At 44.6% G+C, this 21200-nt stretch overlaps 1 protein-coding gene across 1 annotated transcript in view; it reads right to left on the reverse strand.

The window, feature by feature from the left end:
• Positions 1–279: 279 nt before the first annotated feature.
• rab3gap1 (RAB3 GTPase activating protein subunit 1) overlaps positions 280–21200 on the reverse strand; it is a 58195-nt gene continuing 37274 nt past the window's right edge. Inside the window, exons 19-25 of the mRNA XM_060875731.1 lie at positions 17416–17553; positions 9612–9839; positions 8542–8638; positions 8319–8422; positions 8115–8230; positions 6441–6543; positions 280–1422 (exon numbers count right to left, since the gene is read on the reverse strand). Coding sequence (XP_060731714.1) covers positions 1180–1422; positions 6441–6543; positions 8115–8230; positions 8319–8422; positions 8542–8638; positions 9612–9839; positions 17416–17553 — 1029 coding nt within the window. The 3' untranslated portion in view covers positions 280–1179. The remainder of the gene's footprint in view (positions 1423–6440; positions 6544–8114; positions 8231–8318; positions 8423–8541; positions 8639–9611; positions 9840–17415; positions 17554–21200) is intronic.

Raw genomic sequence — 21200 nt, forward strand, 5'->3', positions numbered from 1 at the left:
AAAATTGCTTAAAGAAGTGCTGAAGATGAAAGTTTCAGGCCGGTCCTATTCAGCGTCTTTTTGTCATAATGCACGAGCAGGACGTCGAAAAGTGACATCATTCATGACATTTGGAGAATTATTTATAACTCAATCAGCTCTGGGAGCAAAAAGCAGATAGTACAATATGACATGTCTTAAGAAGTAATGTCGTGTGTGTGTGTGTGTGTGTGTGTGTGTGTGTGTGTGTGTGTGTGTGTGTGTGTGTGTGTGCGCAAAAAAGGTCCGCCACACACAGAATTGGGACATGAACATATTTTATTATATTCTGTAGATCAGCGTTAAATGAAGGACGTCTTACACCAGAGACCTGTAGATCAGACGCTTCGTCCAGTTTCGCTCGTCTTCATAAAACGACGTAAGATAAGCTGATAAAATGTTGTGCTGTGAGATCAGACCATCAGACCATCAGACCATCAGACCATCAGACCATTAATATCAGTTACAACTACGTGACCTTACATCTTATAGGTGACCGAGACTTGGACTGGATACCGTGTCTCACACACACACACACAGATGAACAGAGAGAAAATGTACATGATACATACATAGAGTTGTGCTGAGGCGAGATGTTTAATCCTTTTACTTACTCCATAACATCCAGGTTATTTCTGTGAACACCGATAGACATAAACATCCATTTTTTTAAATTTAGTAGTAAATCAAACCTCTCTATAATGCCTTATAACCTTCTGACTTCAGATTAAACATGACATGCCCACAGAGAAGGTATATAGATATTTTTTTGAACAGAAAAATACCCCCCCCCCCACCCCCCAATCATTGACTTGATATCTGGAACATTAAAAAAAAAAAAGGGAATGAACAGGAAACGAACCTTCTGAACCTTCTGTGTTATTTTGACCCGACTGAATGGGTTTCTAACATCTATCAGATTCGAGGGTGAAGTTACCCGAAGGAACTGATCGAGAAACAAGCTGCACGGTTTCACAGCTTGCTTCGTCGTCGGTTCTTCTAGGCGACTTTGTCCGTCGTCGTTCTCAGAAATGTCTCTTAACCCCTGCTTCTCCAAACACCCCACCCCCCACCCCCCAAACAATATGTACGTTTTAAAAAATAATCCTCTGCCTTCTAAACTTTCTCCTCGGTTCCTCGTGCGGTTCTGCTCTGCTCAGCTCAGAAGAACGACGTGTCGGACGAGAAGGCTCCGGCAAGCCGGAAGTCTTCCCTCATGAGGACGCAGAAGAGACGCTGGGGCAGGGCTTTGGAGTACGGCGCCGGCCGCGGCACACACGTACGCAGCAGGATCTCCCGTCCAGCCGGGGGCGGGAAATCTGGAACTCCGCCTCCTGCTGGCTTGCGCTCGTCAGGCCCGCCCACTCGCCCCGCTTCCTCGTCTAACGGCGCCAACAGGGCGGCCTGCGTGGATCGAGACACATTATTCTAGTTACGTAAAAAAAAAAGCACGGCAATTATTCTGATTTCTTTTAACCCGACATCTTGTTTGCGGCATAAACTTTAATTAGTCAAACTTGCTTGAAGTCTAACACGAGTGTCAAAGTTCTAGCGTTGACAAAAATAAAAATCTCTCTCATGACCTGAAAGTTTTTTTTTTTTTTTTTTTTTAATTTAAGAACTCGGGGAGAAACTAGAAAATTCACGTACTTTATTTCTTTTAATTATTTCTTTTCTTTATATTTTTTTCAGTGGAGGAACAAATCTCACTAATTAGCTCTCTGATTGCAAATTAGCGAGTGTCTTATCACATCCACAAGATGTCACGGGATAACGAAGGAGGGGGAGCCGGTAAGGAAACACTGCAAAGAAACACTGCAAAGAGAGATGCTGAGAGAGAAAGGTGGTTATCTACTTCCTGTGAAGAGACCAAAGCGTGACAGAAAAGATCAGGAGGCGAACGACAAAACAGCACTTTTGCCCTAATAGCCCTGGACTAAAGGAGGAGATGTGAAGGCTGAAGACACTAACCTAAACGTCGCGAAAGGGAAAAACGCTTGTTATTAGACGGCACCGGTGAGGAGACGGACTGAATAGACGGACGGGCAAAGAAATAACTGATTAGTGCGAGACGGAGCTTATAAAAGGTTGGGAAATGAAAGGAAACGGTTCAAAAGCCAACTGTGAGCACGCAGCACTTTGCTCTGACTCGCCGAGCGACGATTGCGGACATCCTCCGCCTCTGCGGCTCGTTCGTTAGACGACTGATAACTAATTATCTTTAGAACTTCAATACATCAGTGTCATTCTTCATTATTATTATTAATTTTTTTTTTTTCCTTCCCCTTCTCACATGGCAAGAAGAGAGAAAGCCGGTGGGCCGAAAAGAAACAAAACAGAAAAACAGACCAAACCGAACCGGGAAGAAAGAGGAAGAGGCAGATGAGAGAGAGGAAGGATATTGCTAGTGGTTACCTCATCGCTGGAATCAGCCAGCTTGGCGAGGGTGAGAGGCGAGCCGTGTTAGGAGAGAGAAAATAAATAAATAAATAAAGAAAAACAAACACATAAGCAAAGAAAATATGATGCACGAAAAAAAAAACAACTAAAAGGTCCCGAGTTCTTCACTTTCTCAATTACATAACAGTCGAAATATTTTAGATAGATCATCGTAAGAAACGTTCACGCATGCCATGCTCTCTGCATCAGCAGCTAAAGCAAGCAGGTATCCACACACACACACACACACACACACACACACACACGCAGTGTCAGTCTGCGCGTTGGTCAAATTTTAACGACGACTTTTTAAGGCAATCTGACGTTTTCTCCGCCGCTTTCCTTTTGTTCCTCTCTTCCCCTCTTTCTCGCTCATTCCTCCCTCTTTCCTTTTTTTTTTTTTCCCCTCTGTTTATCTCGCTTTCTTTTCCAAGAAAGCTCACCTCATTTGAATCCCCTGATTTCACATGATTTACATGAGGATGCTTGGGATAATTATTGCCTTTCTATTTCCAGCTTGGCAACACACAGGGTATAATTTAACACTCACACATACATCTTCCAGACGGGGGGAGGGAAAAAAAAAACCCCCCAAAAAAAAAAAAACGAGAAAGTGAGAAAGAGAGAGAGAGAGAGAGAGAGAGAGAGAGAGAGAGAGAGACTGATTGAGAAAGAGTTTGGGCAAACAAACTCAATTTCACAGAGTTCTTACTTAAAGAAAAAGCCAAGCCGTGTCTTTATTGGCGTTTCTCAAACACCACGTGCAAAATAATACATTTGACATTTTAACGCTGCTGCTTCTGGAATATTCTTAGCCTGTTTACCGAGGAGAAGATGATGATCTCAAACTCGCAGAACAAATACTCGGTGTGTTCTAGTTTCGGTGCTCAAAAGCACATCAAATTTCTCACGGATTTCCAAGTTCTCCTTCGAGCTTCTCCTCGTTGGTGAGAAGTTCCTTTCAAATTTCCCCCAATATCTTTCAGTGTGCGATGGGATCTCCATAAACTCCATCAACATTCGAAGACTTCGGCAGGAAGGGATTAGTGTTAAGTCTGTAATAAACTCTGACCTGTTGGTTCCTCAGGAGCTCTCGGTCTCACGATTCCACTGGACTACAAACCTTTGTAGAAAGGACATTATTTACACTGACATCATTTCCTATCCAGTGTCACCTATATGAGGATGAGGTTCACTTCGGAGTCTGGTTCCTCTCAAGGTTTCTTCCTCACATCATCTCAGGGAGGTTTTTCCTCACTACCGTCACCTCAGGCTTGATCATAAGAGATAGATGTTAGAAATGAATAATAATCATTTCATTTGAAACTTCTGTAAAGCTGCTTTGAGACACTGTCCGTGAAAAATCCTGTAATCTAGAAGGTTAAAGCTTATTACATCATCATAAAGGTCGTTACACGAACTGAACGTTCATTCGTTTCGGCTAATTTTAAGCCAACGTTTTGAAGCTCATGCACATTTGCGCTGGCGATGGGGATTTTTTAATAATTGATAAGGGATTGCAGGTCTCTGACTAAGACAAATAGCAGCCTATTAACACGCGGCCTTCGTCCTCGGCGAGAACGGACATCTGAAAAGAGACGAAGAATGCATGAAACGGTCCTGCTCGGCGATCTCTTGCTCTGTTTCGTCTGGTGGAGTCGTGCGAATTGTCGGTGGGCAGAACAGACGAAAGAGCTTACAGGTGGAGTTACATAATCACGGAGAACGTGTAGGAGAGAAAGATTTTCATCCTGCGATCGAACTCCAGCCTGTTTTAGGACGAAACCTGCAGAGATTTGACTGATGTGATGCGACACCCTGTACAGATGATCACCAGAGCTCAGGATTAAACCCCAGACTTTTCCTGAGTGTCATTTAAAATGAACATACAAGGTTCGTTTCCTCATCTGCTTGCATTTACCAAACAAATACAGCCCACTTCCTGTTCCTCGGGTTTGTGAATTCACAACCGCAACCAGGACTAAAAGCGTCCTTGACGCACCGCGTCCTTTCCCCTTCAGTGAACTGGCTTCTCTTCTAGTCCAAGTTTGGCTGAGAGAACAAAAACGTGTCTCTTGTATCTTTGTAGCTACGAGTCCGAACACTACGTAAGCGTTATTTCAAATACGGTCAGATTATATATTTCAGTCAAAGCTGTTATTAGCTAAGATTTAACTGACGACACTTCCGCAGTCGCTGCTTTAGTCTAGTCGCTGATCGACCCTTATTACGGTCCGGTAGCACGGCTGATTTCAGAACACACGTCGTTTATATCCCGTAGATTCTTGACGATGCCGAGAGCACAGATACGCTCGGCCATAACATTAAAACCACGTGCTGAATATCGTGTAACTTCTCGTCATGGCGCTACGAGAAGTCTTCAAGGCACGGACTTCGCAAGATCTCGGAAGGTGTGCTGTGTGTTGGGAATCGTTTGTATCAGAACCAGCCTTTTACAGCAGGAGGTCGGATCATACGGGCGCTAGTTTTCGGTCCAATTGTGCTTCAGTGAGCCTCGGGTGGTTATGACCCTGTCAACGGTTTCCCTTCCTTGGACCACGTTTGGTAGGAACTAACCACTGGATCCTGAGAACACCACCACAAAACCTGCTGTTCTGGAAAAGATGCTGGAAAATCGCTGGTGCTCGTTGATATACCACTTTCCCATTTTTCCTGCTTCCAGAGAACGGACTATTCAGTTCCTGTCTAATCTCCCCACCCCTTAACAGATGCCGAAGTACCGACATAATCGACGTTGTTGTTTTGACATAGTAAAGTTTATTTAAACCGGATTCTCATTACCAGTCTGAATGACGTTCAGGTCCTGAGCTCGGGTGAAGAAAACCCTGATTTTGGTTCATCTCGGAAGACTACGCTTCTTTAGATCTTCCTTCGTTTAATTTCGATCCGTGGTGAAACTCGACATCTCCGTAGATCTTCACCGAGAGCGGTGGTGTCAGAGGTCGGTGTCAGAGGAAGCCGACGACGGGATGGCAAAAGAATTATAACGCTGCTTCTTACAGAAAACACGAACGCACACATCAGGGAATGGTAGAAGGTTTCAGAAGGTCTCATCTCCAAACAATTTCATGCTTTTATGCTTTGCCGTCAAGTGTTTTGCATTTTCTGCTTGTCGAGATGAGCGGGCGTGGGTTAGTTCGTTGTTAAATTATTATTATTATTATTTTATTCCCTTTTTAAACGAGTAGCTCGGCCGACGTGTCGAATTACCTCTGTGTCGCATTAAAGCGCTCGAAATGAAACCCAGATATCTGCTTCATTTAATTAATTTAGTTAATTATGACGAACAGCTAAAAACAGCTCGAGTATACCGGTGAGAGCGCTCTTTTTTTTCTTTTTTTTTTTTCTCCTGTCTATTATTTCAAAAATAGTCTACATGCGATGAACGAGGGTTCTTTTCATTTACCGTTCATTGCGTACGATTTAACGTCGTTATCTCCGCGTCGAGCGTTCAGGAGATGCTGAAGGATGTCGCGGCGCTAGCTCGGATCTTTGAAATTTAAAGCGAGACATATCAGAAGTTAGATCATCTATACCTGTAGAATGGAGTGAGTCATCTTCAGGAGAAAATAAAAATAAAAATAAATAAATAAATAAAAATTGGTTCGGTTCGTGACCGATCGGAACTGATCCGTACTGAATATATCATGTGCAACATTTTCACACACATGCAACATAACACATCTGCTGTCCCAACATGAGCTCAAAGGCAAAAAAACCCCAGAAAAAACAGGCACTGGGCTTAAAGCAAGATGCAATGATTTTCACCAGCTGTCATGCTTATTAGCCCCGCCCCCTACACTCTGCCAATCAAAAGGTGTCGTTTTTTTTTCCTGCTCAAGCTCTGTCCTCGTCCTGGAAGCTGCCGTGGCTCATGCGAGTCCAGGACTGAGAAAAAGGTCTCTGGAGGAAGTGTGTTTGTATGTGTGTGTGTGTGTGTAAGCAAGATGAGTAGTGTTTACCCGCTGAGCGCTGACAAACAGTTTATGGATGATGCTGCCTGCCGGGCCTCGACCCGCGCCGATCACGGCCACCTCGGGCTCGTCCAACAGCGAGCTGACAAACCTGAGAAAGGAAGAAACGAGTGACGTCTATGCAACAGAGACCTCAACATGTGTGTTGGAGATATTTGGAGAAACAGAGCGAGACGGAGTGAAAGTGAGGTGAGTGAAACTGAATCTGAGATGAAGAGGAAAAGAGGAAAAAAAAACGAATGCTTTCATAATCGCACTTGTTCGAATCGTCTCATTTTAGTACCAAGCGAACCGGAAAACTTTCTCCTAAACCTCAAGCAAAAAAAAACAACAACAAAAAAAAACAAAACGACTGACTCAATAAAACCCAACCACAAAAAATGAGCCACGTGTGTTGTGTCAGAAACGAGCAGTTTTTCGGTACCGCCCCAGCGGTTTAAAAGCTCAGAAACCGTTCACCTATTTCTCGAAAGCCATTTCTAACAATAAAAAAAAAAGTCAGTCATATCTTTCTATTATTCTCAGCATCTTCTTAGGATGAAGGTTCTCAGGATTGTTTATATCTCTCTATATACACATACATCATCTATGGTAACTCCCTCTTTCTGACATTAATCTCCTCCTCATCATCTTCCTCTTCTTCCTCTTCTTCTGTGAGATTCTCCTTAATGAGGCCGGCGAGCTTCTCCTGTCCTAGCCCGTCCTAACCTCCAGCTGACCCCAGGGATCTAACGAGGACCGCAAGCCTTTTGTGTGACATGACCAAGGCTGAACCCGTCAAAGCCGCATGCCGTTCTTCGGCGGCCTCGGAGGCTCCGGCGGGTCATCGGTCATGACGCTTTCCTTCTACACATCTAAGCGGGATCTATTTTGGGTCTCGCTTGTGCAGAACAAACACGCTGCGGCTCTGACATATGCTGAGAAGCAGGCCTGGTCATCTATAATGATATCCTCCTAGCACTTGGTCATTCCTTCGGTACAGGGTGAGCTATGAAAGGGATTTAGCTTTACTTCAGGGATCTATTAAAGAAGTTGGCTCTAATAGCTCTTGTATACTCAGTGGGGCTTTTGAAAACAAAATTGCTCTTCTCTTTGAGTGGAGTTATTGCTGTTTCAGAACCCCGGAGTAATCTCTGCTGTTTTGACTCAAAAATATTACAGCTACAAAATCTTAAAAACGGAAAACAACCTTCCAAATCCAGCACGAATTCAAATCCCCAGCGAATCCTGTGGACGCCGTTAATAACATCAAAACCTCTATTTTTTTTTTTTTTCTTCCTCCTGCTGTGAGCAACAAGCTAGTGAATTTTGCGAGTCAGCAACGTACACGCTCGTCTCAGTTATTTGCCAGGTTGCCAGGTTTCTCCTAACGTCATAGACACACTTCCTGCTTTAGCAAAGAACAAATTCTTTACCTACACTGGGTATTTTTTAATAATAACTAAATATTTACGCGTCGATGTAAAACGACACATTTGGCAACCCTGTAATAAAAGGCAGCAGGAATCCTGCTCCAATTGGCCTCTAGTAGCATCTCTGAAATAATGACTCTGTGGAGATGAATAAAGTGACGTAAACGTAAAGTCCGTACCCACGGACAAACCGGCACTGACTCGAAGCTGTATTAATACACAAGTCAAAAATATTCGATAGGATACGTACAGCTCGAGATCCTCGGTGTCCTCTCCTCGGTCTCCTTTCCCCAAGCCAAACTTAGCTCTGAGAGAGCGAGCTCGAGCAACGGTGGCCTCCAGCATCGTGATCTGGTTAATAGTATCCTGAGAATAAAAAAACCAAAGTGTAGAAAGCTCAGCCGTGACATTAAAAGTGTGTGTCGAGTTAATACGGCCGACTTTTAAGCCTCACCTCCAGTTTCTTGAGATCCGGACTGGGATGACGAAGCAGCTTACTGGCATGAGAAACGACCTGAGGAATGATTTTACGCACCGTAGTAATGTCCTCAACCATCTCTGAAGAAACAAGAAGCTTTATTTAAACACCTAAAAAAAGGCCTTACACACACACACACACACACACACATACACACTGACAGCCACACAAACACGTGAGTAACCTTGAGCGCGCTCACCTTCCTCCTTCACTTTGAGTATAGCAGCATGGACGATGCAGGGCAGCAGGTGTCGTGTGAGGTCAGAAGGTTTCTGCACTGCCAGATAGTGCAGCACCTACACAAATCAACACACACACACACGCATACACACACACACATAAATTAAGTGTCTATAATCTGACACACCGATCCATTCCTTACCCTTGAAAAACAAACAACAGGTGGAGTTCATCGCTACAAGGTTTTGTCTCTAGGACATTTTGGGTGCTTTCAACCACCTATTGTCTATCACCTAAAAAGAAACAAAAAGAAATGGATCGGTGACCCGCCGGAGGCTACTTTCTGTACTAGACCAAAGCGAAATGCGTCATCGGCTAGGACGAGTTACTAAAAAAATTCAATCTGTAAATGAATTCAAAATAAACCGTCCACTTCGTGTTTCCCCAAAAGAGCTTAACAGACTGCTGAAGGACACGAAGCGATGGCGACCTTCATGCTGGCAACAGTTCTCCTGAACTCCCCTTCAACTTGGCGCGTGGCAAAGGACACCTTGCCCAAGCTTTGCGTCCTGACCCATTTTACCGCTTTTGCAGGCGCGCAAACACTCGGGATTTGCTCGAGCCTGCATTTGATCACTGCAGCGACTGGGTATGGATTTCATTTTTTTTTCCATTGCGCAGGTGGCATGCAGATGGGACAGGACTTCAAAGAGTCCTTGAGTCTGAAGGAGCTTCTGTGGCATTCGAAAAGGGAATCCAGCTAATTGTTAGCGCTTTCACACGGTAGTCCTTGAAGGAACCAGCGACGGTGAAAGAATAAAAACTATATGCAGAAGATTTCTTACTTTAGTTGAGACCATCTGTCATATAAACGTCTGTTCCAATTGTTCTGCCCAGGTATCGTCACATATTACCTGAACATGATCCTGAAACTCAGTGGTAATTTGATGAGACACATGGCGTACTTCAGAACACAGGGCTCAGTCACTCGATCAGTCAGAAATGTCTAAGCGTCTGAAGCTGTTTTCTACACACCAGCTCCTACTAGCTGAGGAGAAACCATGAAGTGAAGACGAACATGTACCGTACCCTCTCGGCCTCTTTGGTGTCGTCGAACAGCCGTCTCTGCCGCCGTGCTGGGGTGACCTTGGCGCTTTCCCACGCCTCCACCCACATGTTGCCCGGGATCTTCATCCTGGCACTCAGCGACCCCTGAAGCACCGTCCCACCCGCCTCATCGCTCACTTCCTCCTCCACGTAGTCTCTTGGCGAGTACCAGCGTACAAAATCCTCCAGGGAACAGCCAGGATTGGCTGCCTGAGGGAATTCCACACACACACACACACACACACACACACACACACACACACACACACACACACACAGATATATGATGTTGGACTTTTTAGCTAAATTGTTGCTTGCGTTTTGAAATCTGCAGGATGCTATTTGGAGTCCGGTACAAAAGCAACACTGCATGATTCTTCCACGCAAAACTTTTCCGTTATTAATTATTTTAAGAATCATTAAACAAAAGATCCTCAGGCGCAATCTGTCGTTCGGTGCACGGTAAGGTTCGTACGATCTGGAAAAAACGTTACCCGCGAAGAGTCGGCATTTTTCTAACCCCCGCAGCTTCCGGTCTTCCGCTTGATCTGGACGTTACATCACACTGCAGTTAGAGTACTAGGTTGAGATTTTTGTCTGGGGGACTCTTTAGATGACCTTCACAACATCCTGAATATTGAATTTTAAACAATTCTGTGGAACAACTAACAAGCCCTGGGTTGTAGAGCTTTAATTACCTAATTTGATAAATAAAACTTTAAACTGTTTGGAAAGGTGGGTTAGTTCTTGTGCATTAGTAAATAAAGTCTAAGGTAAAAGCCGGCTGCTAAATGTACAGCTTACTGAATCGGGACACGTGGTTATCGTACCGTATCGTTCAAAAGTATCGGAACGGCGATTCTTATCGTTTTTGACACACGCTGAAGCTATCTGGGTTTGAGCTCAAACCACGTGGAAGGTTGTTGTTAATGTTACTGCTGTCGTTTTCCTAGACTGAGATGTTCCATGTCTGGTTATATCAGTTCATTCTTTCTTTCTTTCTTTCTTTCAGGCACTTACTGTATATTGGCTGTGCTTTTCTTCTGTAGACAGCTTTCTGGTCTTCATGTTGGTTTACTCTTTTTAACAAATGCAGGTGAAACCCAGGGCAGGAACTGTTTAATCAATCAATCAATCAATCAATCAAACAATCAATCAATCTACTACATCGACTACATCTGGGCAACAAGCAACACCTGCCAGTCGCATGCAACAATATCAACCCAGCCTTCAAGCCTTCACAGAAATTTCTCCACACATCTTTATTGAGATTCATGTGAACCGTTACCTCAGAAGCCACGGAACCTCCAGAACCGTTCTGACCAATCAGAATCACCCATTCAGCGACGCCGTGTGTAAAATACTTCGGCGATTTAACGGTTGAATCATCTCCATATTATAACAGTGATGTTTCCTCTGATTCCGTTATATTAGAATTCATTAAAAACATTAAATGAGATGAGAATTAGAACGGGATTAAATCTGCTCTAGCGCACCTTCTGGACGATTTATTCGTTTTTACGCTTTTCTTTTCGAAGAAAAATCGATCACACACACAAGACTAGTGTTCTAAAAGAAAACAAATCATTTCATCATTTACGAAGCTTTCAAAAGCTTAAAATCTCAATGCAACCCGTTAACATTTAACTCAAACCTTGATTTAACGTTTAAAAAAAAAAAAAAAAAAAAAAAAAAACGTGTTTAATTCATAAAAATGATTCCTGATTCCACCCCAAAGTGACAAAACAGATCTACTAACATGGCGTCATCCTGTTAGCGTGAATGAAAACGGGAGAAAAAAAAAAAAGAAGAGAAGGGAAAGAAAAAAAGAGAGCCTGGTCTTTTATGACGCGTTTGTATTTCTTTATTGGCAAAGAGATATCTGTGCATGAATAATCCCGGCGGAGAGGAACGAGCGCGCAGGCTTGTCAGCCGCTGCCTTTGTAAATGAACCGGCTGACAAATTCCAGCGGCGAACTTTCTCGGCGTGACCTTTCCGCCCGTCTGAGGAAGTACTGTGCACTTGCATGGTCGATAATTACTAGGAGACGGAGCAACAAGACATAATGATCCAAGTTTTACAGAAATGAGGCAGCTCGGAGACTTAAGGGAGCGAGGCGAGGCGGAGGAGGAGGGGGATTTCTACAAGCTGATCTGATCACGTTTCATCACGCGGTGTTTACTGAGACATTTGCGCTATAGCAAAAAGTTCTCAGACTTCAATCAAATGTGAATTAGCGCTAGGCCTGCACCTGTTTATATAAGAGCTGAGCGAGATGCCTTCTGAATTCAGGACGAGGGGAACGGTGTCCGTGGATATTACGCCGTTTCAGGATGACAGGAACATGACTAGCTTTATAATGCTAGTTGATGATTAGCTCTTAATGGGGTTGTGATTAAAATGCTATGGTTTGGAGGAAACAAAGGGCAAATACAGGTACGAGTATGGCGGCGGTGCAGGGTGGTATCGTAACAGATGCCAGTTGCCCCCCGGCTCGTATCTCAAGGCCTCGAGTGACGGCGTTGAAAGCGGAGGGGGTGCACGGAAGGTTCAAAAGCGCAGTCATATTTTTAAGTCGCCCCATTCATCATATCGACGAGTCTCCCTTTTTCCGCCCAGAGGGAGATGGCAATTAAAGCCAAAATGCCAAATTATGCTCGGCTAAGCACAATTAAAACAGAGCTGCGGCTAAATTTAGAGGCCGTCTTCAGCTAAGGGAGCCGTTTAGTGCTGTATCTGAGCTCTCAGAAGTCATCTGCTGCAGTCTTGGAGAATTCAGGGAAAAGAAAAAAAAAACAAAAAAACAACAAAAAAAAAAACACTGGTGCATCTGCTCGGGAGAAATTAGAGCATTTTGTAGGACAGCGATAAAAGCAGGGAGAAATGCGTCACCTTTCCTCATCGGCTTCGCCCCCCTGCGGTTTCAAACAAGCAGCCGGCACACAGACCATACATAAACTAGATTTGGGAAGAAGGGGGCTCTCGCTGTGCTTAAAACATTCTCCTTTCTTTCCCAATCCCTCGTTCCTTAATCTCCCAGGACGGTCTGCAGAATAGCGCCGTGGGATAATTCCGCGTTATCCGACAGACAAGGATGTAGAGGGCGGATGTATAAGGCGCTTATGAAGATGAATAGGTGTCCGTATACGACAGCTGAACAGCTCTTACCTCTCGCAGTGCCAACCTTATATATATATATATATATTTATTTATATATTTGTGGCTTTATAAAGGTAACTATAAACGGGTCGACAAATTCTGCCAGCAAAGAATAAGACAGATGCACAAGGAAGTGGGATATTTGATCTCCTGCGACTTCGCACCTGCTGACATTTCGGTGACGTTGACGAATGTGTTAGGAGGCGAGTCGAAATCTCTACGGCGAGACTTGAAAATCAGCCAGGGCCGTTTTTTTTTTTTTTTTTTCTCCACAGGAATCAGTTTATGGAATCTTCTTTCTTTCATTTCTGCAATAAAGACTTTTCACTTAATGTCGCTTAATCAGCTTAATGTCTTACCTCGGATCACCTCGGCATCCACGACGCTAATTCATTAGGCCAACTCCCTGATCCAATTCAAATGTTCAGTCTTTGCTAATTAGCTGAATCCTCAGCGGTGACGGAGATATCATAGGCGATTAAATTAAGCGCACAAAAGCTGTATCTACATTTCTCTGTGTGAAAAGTGGATTGCGGAGACGGACACGGAGAATAACGCAGGCTCCGAGATTACGCGGCTTTGTCGACTTTCATCCGCAGTGCTCGTTTATGGAACATTAGCAGGACCTCCTGCGTTTCTCCGTTACATCTGACTCGCAGCGTGAGTCGAGGCGGTCAAAAGAGGACGCGATCAGCAATTACTTCAAGACAGACGGCGTAAGCGCCGCGGTTCTGTTGCCAAGCTACAGGCTTCGTTTCATCAGCCAGGTGAGAAGGAACTCAGAACGCTGGAGAATCAAAGTGGACATCATCTCTGGATTAAGCTGAAACCTAGAAACACTAAGCATCTGAATGTGTTTATTTCTCACCACACACACACACACACACACACACACACACACACACACACACAACACGACTCGTTTTTTAAAGCAAATTAAATCCACCTGAATTTAACAGGAGTTTATCAGTGGAGCAGCTGGAAAAATTCAAGTGGCCTCATTTAGAGACTGAATTTCTCTCTACTAGTAAAATGTGCACATAAACACACAGGATTCTGTATATTAAACTAAATGGGTGCACACACACACACACACACACACACACACACTCTCATATGCAAACACACACACTCTCAAACACACTCACACACACCCACACTCAATCTCACACACGCTCGTACACTCACCCACACACTCACTCTCACACAGACACACAAACACACACTCACTCACACACACACACTCACTCACTTACACACCTCTCTCACAGACACCACACAATCTCACATACACGCATGCCCGCACACACACACACACACGCCCACACACACTCATTCACACTCACTCTCACACAGACACACAAACACACACTCACTCACACACACACACTCACACACCTCTCTCACACACACACACACACACCACACAATCTCACATACACGCATGCCCGCACACACACACGCCCACACACACTCATTCTCACACAGACACACACTCTCATGTGCACTCTCTCACACCCACACACTCACTCTCACACAGACACACAAACAATTACTCACACACACTCACATGCTGTCTCTCACAAACAGACACAAACAGGCACACAAACAGACACACACAGACACACAGACACACACAGACACAAACAGACACACACAGACACACACAGACACACACAGACACACACAGACACACACAGACACACACACAGACACACAGACACACACAGACACAAACAGACACACACAGACACACACAGACACACACAGACACACACAGGCACACACAGGCACACACAGGCACACACACAGACACACACACAGACACACACACGGCTAAAACAGCCTGTAATTTAGTCTTGCTGTAATACCACTTGCTTTGTTTGCATGTTTTACTTTTTTGTGTTGTTTTAAGAACATTTGCCAGACTGAAAAATAAAGCTTGTGTTAATATTTTATCTGAAGGACGCTGCTGGTTTATTTCACAATGTCTGTTTATGTTTGAGACAATACTGCTCAAACCTTTTATCTTCACTTTTGTAATGCAAATAAGATCTAAAGGTCTGCTTCGGCCTACAACACCTCAGGGGACGAAATCTTGGCCCGTTATTCTGACGTGTGTGTGATATTTCATGTCTATTTTTATTTAACAATCGTATTGTCTAAAGATGCTTTTTATTTTATTGTAGAAAAGATGTAGACCAGATCTGACACGAGAGGGAATGGAACTGAAACTGTGCTGAAGATGAGGAACTACAGCGTCTACTGACAGGAGGAGGAACCTGATAAACCCTCAGTGTGTTTACCAGCGCGAGTGCTGGAGTCTGACCTGAAGGCACAGAGCAGAGGCAACAGCCATAAGGGGCATTAAACTGAGAGCAGAATGAGGGCTGAGAACTGCAAACAACACGCTCTCGCGCACGCACATGCTCTCACACACAAACACAAACACACAAATGCACACAAACACACTCATTCTTTCACATACACACTTGCATGTGCGCTCTCTCTCTCTCCCTCTCTCACACACACGCCCTCACTCCCTTTCTCACACACACACACACCCTCACTCCCTCTCTCACACACACACACACCCTCACTCCCTCTCTCACACACACACGCCCTCACTCCCTCTCTCACACACACACGCCCTCACTCCCTCTCTCACACACACACGCCCTCACTCCCTCTCTCACACACACACGCCCTCACTCCCTCTCTCACACACACACGCGCCCTCACTCCTTCTCTCACACACACGCCCTCACTCCCTTTCTCACACACACACGCCCTCACTCCCTCTCTCACACACACGCCCTCACTCCCTCTCTCACACACACACACGCGCCCTCACTCCTTCTCTCACACACACACGCCCTCACTCCCTCTCTCACACACACACACACCCTCACTCCCTCTCTCACACACACACGCCCTCACTCCCTCTCTCACACACACACGCCCTCACTCCCTCTCTCACACACACACGCCCTCACTCCCTCTCTCACACACACACGCCCTCACTCCCTCTCTCTCACACACACGCCCTCACTCCCTCTCTCACACACAGACGCCCTCACTCCCTCTCTCACACACACACACGCCCTCACTCCCACACACACACGCCCTCACTCCCTTTCTAACACACACGCCCTCACTCCCTCTCTCACACACACACACACGCCCTCACTCCTTCTCTCACACACACACGCCCTCACTCCTTCTCTCACACACACACACGCCCTCACTCCCTCTCTCACACACACACGCCCTCACTCCCTCTCTCACACACACGCCCTCACTCCCTCTCTCACACACACACGCCCTCACTCCCTCTCTCACACACACACGCCCTCACTCCCTCTCTCACACACACACGCCCTCACTCCCTTTCTCACACACACACGCCCTCACTCCCTCTCTCACACACACGCCCTCACTCCCTCTCTCACACACACGCCCTCACTCCCTCTCTCACACACACGCCCTCACTCCCTCTCTCACACACACACGCCCTCACTCCTTCTCTCACACACACACACACGCCCTCACTCCTTCTCTCACACACACACACGCCCTCACTCCCTCTCTCACACACACACGCCCTCACTCCCTCTCTCTCACACACACGCCCTCACTCCCTCTCTCACACACACACACACGCCCTCACTCCATATTAGCTCATATTAGTGAACTAAACAGTGAAAAAAATAAACTGAGAGGAAGTAAAAACATCAGACAAAACATCAGACAAAACATCAGACAAAACATCAGACAAAACATCAGACAAAACATGACTAATGAACAAAAAATAAAAACCCAATCGTGCTCCGTTTGTAACGATGTTTACTGTGGTGCTAAAACTCTGAAGGCTAATTTCTTTGGGACCAATAAAGTATCTATCCATCCAACTATCCATCTATCCATCTACCTACACACCTACCTACTTATCCATCTGTCCATCTACCCATCCATCTACCCATCCCTCCATCCATCCACCTACCTACTTATCCATCTGTCCATCTACCCATTCCTCCATCCATCCATCTACCTACACACCTACCTACTTATCCATCTGTCCATCTACCCATCCCTCCATCCATCCATCCATCTACCTATCCCTCCATCCATCCATCTACCTACCTATGAATTTATCCATTTATCCATCCACCTATTTATCTATTCAAGTACCTAGCATAAAAGCTATGTACAATACTTGAGCTGCATGAAAAGGTCATGTCACATCCATCTATCCATCCATCCATCCACCTACCCATCTTTCCACAGCAGAGTACGGCATAGTTCAATAAAAACATCCCTGTTGGCTTAATACGCTTACTTAATATACTAAGTCTAATAATCTTACTCAATATAATAATGCATTATATCAACATTATTCTCTACTTTTGGCCAAAAGTAATAAAGGCTGTTTATCTTGTTCCACAATAATACATAACGTGCGTTGTAATGAGACTGAAAACGACACTGCTTCCTTTATCTCCATTCAATTTTTGCGGGAAATTCACAGAGAAAGTGGCAAGAAGTCTTTTCGTCAGCCATGGATCCGATTCAGCAAACTTCCTCCACTCTAAATGTGCTATCAAAGTGATGTATTCTGGTGTTTACCTTGAAGGACTCCATATCTGAGAGCAGGCAGGCGCTCTGCATGCGGGCACGGAGATGGGCGCCCTCAGCTGAAGTACCCAGTTTGGCCAGCACCTCCGACTGTTCCTCGAGTACGTCCTCAGTCATGGGCGCTGGTTCCTGAAAGAAAAACCCAACACGATTGCTTGTTGCGCAACAGTGATAATTCCACTGAGATACAGTTACCAGACAAACAAAAATAACTTCTCTAATAACTCGCTGGAGAACTTGACAGTTGGTACAGACCTCCAAGGCCACACAACACGACTTGCTTCTCAGCTGAACACTTGATTGGACTGTCAGTCTTGAGATCCAGAGCTGAAGACAGCTGACAGCTTTACAGATTCATTAGTGTTCATGTTGTCCCTCAGCAGTCTAAACTACCAGATTCGAGCCTTCGGAACACTAATGACCCCTGAGCTTTACTAACAAGTGCGTTATGGAAAGGCTGGAACAAAAGCAGTCTGGCCAACGCCACACCATCTCATCAGATATTTCACTCCCAGATTGCCACTAAGCCACTACAGGAGTATCTCTGGGATTTAAATCAGGACATACAGTAGCATGTATTCACCTCCTGTCAATCAGTGACACTTGTCAATCACGAGTATTTCTGTGTACACGTGTGTGGAAGAGGGCAGATAGAGATTGCCTCCAAGAGGTGAAGAGGCAGGAAGGAGGTCCGTCCCCAAAATGAAATCCTTCAGGACGTTCCTCACCCCATTCCTCACCCAAATCTTCACCCCGTTCTTTGATCCATTCTAATGCATTTCACACTCTATTCTTCACCACGTTCCTCACCCTATTCATTCACCCAACTTCTTCTTCCGTTCTTTACCCCATTCGTCACCCTATTTCTTAATTCCCTTCTTCGCTCCATTCCCTGCCTTCACCTCATTCTTCACTCCATTCTTAACTCTATACTATCCTCCTTTTTTTTTTTTTTTTACCCCATTCACCAGTCCATTCCTCGCTCCATTTTCACCTCGTCCATCACAGCATCCACCAGTTCATCCATCACCCCGTCAGTAGCGGTAGCTAACGTCCCGGGAAACCCATGAACATTTACGACGGACAAACGCACGTATTGTTTAGTAGCGTTTCTTAAAAAGGTTCATACCTGCAGATCATAAAGACAGTTCCATGTTATAGGTTCAAGCCATTTCGTATTCTTGCGAAAGCGGTGTTAATTGATCCGAGACTCGAGTGAGGTTTGTGTTGAATATCGGTGGTAATTTAGCTGTTTGGGTATAAATGGCTCAGTCTGAGAACGCAGATACATCAATCAATGATGTTGTTAGCGCAGAACAGAGTAAGGACACAGCTGGGAGTTCATGAATCAGGTCAACGTGCAAGTTCTTTCTCATGAAAACAAACCGCACCCTGGACGGAGTGCCAACCCATCGCAGGGCACACACACACTCACACACTCACACACTAGGGACAATTTTCCAGAGATGCCAATCAACCTACCATGCATGTCTTTGGACCGGGGGAGGAAACCGGAGTACCCGGAGGAAACCCCCGAGGCACGGGAGAACATGCAAACTCCACACACACAAGGCGGAGGCGGGAATCGAACCCCCAACCCTGGAGGTGTGAGGCGAACGTGCTAACCACTAAGCCACCGTGCCCCTCACGAAAGAACTTCTGATAGAAGATGAAAAGGAAATCTTTTACTTTTACTTATTTATCCAAGTACAAAAGAGGTCGTTTTGGGAAAATGGCGGAAACGCTCAAAAATTCCCAGCACGAGGAAGCCGATACAGATCCGAACCATTCGTCTCCTTCCGTATTCTCTCCATCGCCGCTTCTCACATGCACTCACATAGACCCCGAGCAAAGAAAAGGACGGTAAGAACATCAGGGAAGGAAAACAAGACGAATCAATAACGTTGCACCTGAAACACACGTGACGTTGACAAATATGAGGCAATGAGATGAGCAGAGGGCCTTAAAAGCCAAAGCGAAACGAGAGATTATTAAAGAAAAAGGGGGACGCGCTTCGGATCTAATAAAGGGGGAGCCGGGGGAAAAGAGAAAGGGTGTTGAGGGAGTGAGGGAGAAAATTATAGCAATAATGAGAGAAAAGAAAGAACAAGAGCAAGGGAATAAGCAGAGGGATGACAGACGGCAAACTAGATGCAAACGGAAAAAGAGAGGGAAAAAAAAGATGAAGATGGAAGCACTAGATCTAAAACTAAACAAACCAATAAAAAAATATGCTGACGCTTTTTCCCTCATCTCCAACTTTCTTTGCTTTTCTCCTCTCGTCTAAGGTGTCCTACGTAACACAGCTAGATTCAGACAGGTAAGGTTCAAGGCGTTAAGGTGAGGTCGGACTCGTCCGAGCGCGAATGCGGACGCCGGGTGTCGCGTGTCGAAAGACTTTTCAGCTGAATGTTTCTGTGAAGCTTCACAATTTAGGGCTGGATATTCTGAGCTGTGTGTGAAAACGGCCACGAGGTGCTGGCAGAAACTAGCGTTACCCATCTGTGCCCTACTTTTGCATGCTGATTAACTGCAGAAGTCCCTTTTTTTACATGCTGCGCTTGAGCTCGTTTACGTCATCGTGCTATCGTGTGATTGAACACTTCCTCGTATCGGAGCCTGCTAGAGGGCCAGCTACGGTGTACCTGAGCAGATGTTCCAAAAAAAAAAAACTAACAAAAATGTAAAAATAAGAACCTAGACATCTGTAACACGCCGGATAGAACAATATCTACTGTACGACAACGAAGTATGATCATTAAGGATATAATGAAAAGAACTAATGACTCGGTTGATATTTCTAATATTCATGAATACATGATTTAAAGAGCGAGACAAGTTGGAGCTGCTTTCAAACCGATAATGTAGATGTTTCTTTAATATATACTGTATATTGTCATACTTAAATTTCATTATATAACACACACACACACACACACACAACACTAATATTCTGCTCCTGTGTGTGTTCTCAGGCAATAAAAGCTCATTTTCTTATATTAGTGAAAATTGATGCCTGAAATATATCACTTGGTTTTATTAAAGATGAATAAAGACACCACCAACTCCACTTTTTTTTTTTAAAGCAAAAAATAGTCCTGCCCTGAACGCCAAACTGTATTCACCGTGCTGTAGCTTTTGCGTGAGATTTCTCTTGGCAGAAACCCAGCTGCCATCTCAAACACAACTTTCAGTCCTTCGTAGTCTAAAGCTGGATTTCTCATTTATTTATTTATTTATTTATTTATTTACACACACAGCCGGCGACCCTTTTAACTTTAAAAGCAATTCCATGGACCATCCACAGGATCCAACAACCGTCCTGGATTGTTGATTAAAACCACAGAGTTTTTTTTCTTGAATAAATTCCTGAACAAATTCTTAATTACTGAAAAAAATAAATAAATAAATAAACACAAATAAATAAATAAATAAATACAAAGAATGTAAATTTAAATGCATACAAACCGATATGGCTCGGTGTTTAGAAGGAAATAGAAATAATTTGATTTGTTGCGAAAGTTTTTACCTTTTTTTTTTTTTCCCCCATTGACATAAAGCCCTGAGCTGAAGTAGGCGGAGCGTCACGACACACTGTGGCGTTTAAAATCCACAAGCATTCTGGACAACAGAAGAAGCCCTTTGCTTTGTCCTCCATTGGATGAGTAATATCTTTTTTTTTTCTTTGCTTTTTACAGCATGTCAGATCTCCATAACTAGTGCCGTACGTTGGGTTTCTCTCCCGCGTGACCCCCCCGACTCTTAAGCGATGACGA

Source organism: Tachysurus vachellii, chromosome 8, assembly GCF_030014155.1.
Source record: "Tachysurus vachellii isolate PV-2020 chromosome 8, HZAU_Pvac_v1, whole genome shotgun sequence".
Classification (NCBI taxonomy): domain Eukaryota; kingdom Metazoa; phylum Chordata; class Actinopteri; order Siluriformes; family Bagridae; genus Tachysurus; species Tachysurus vachellii.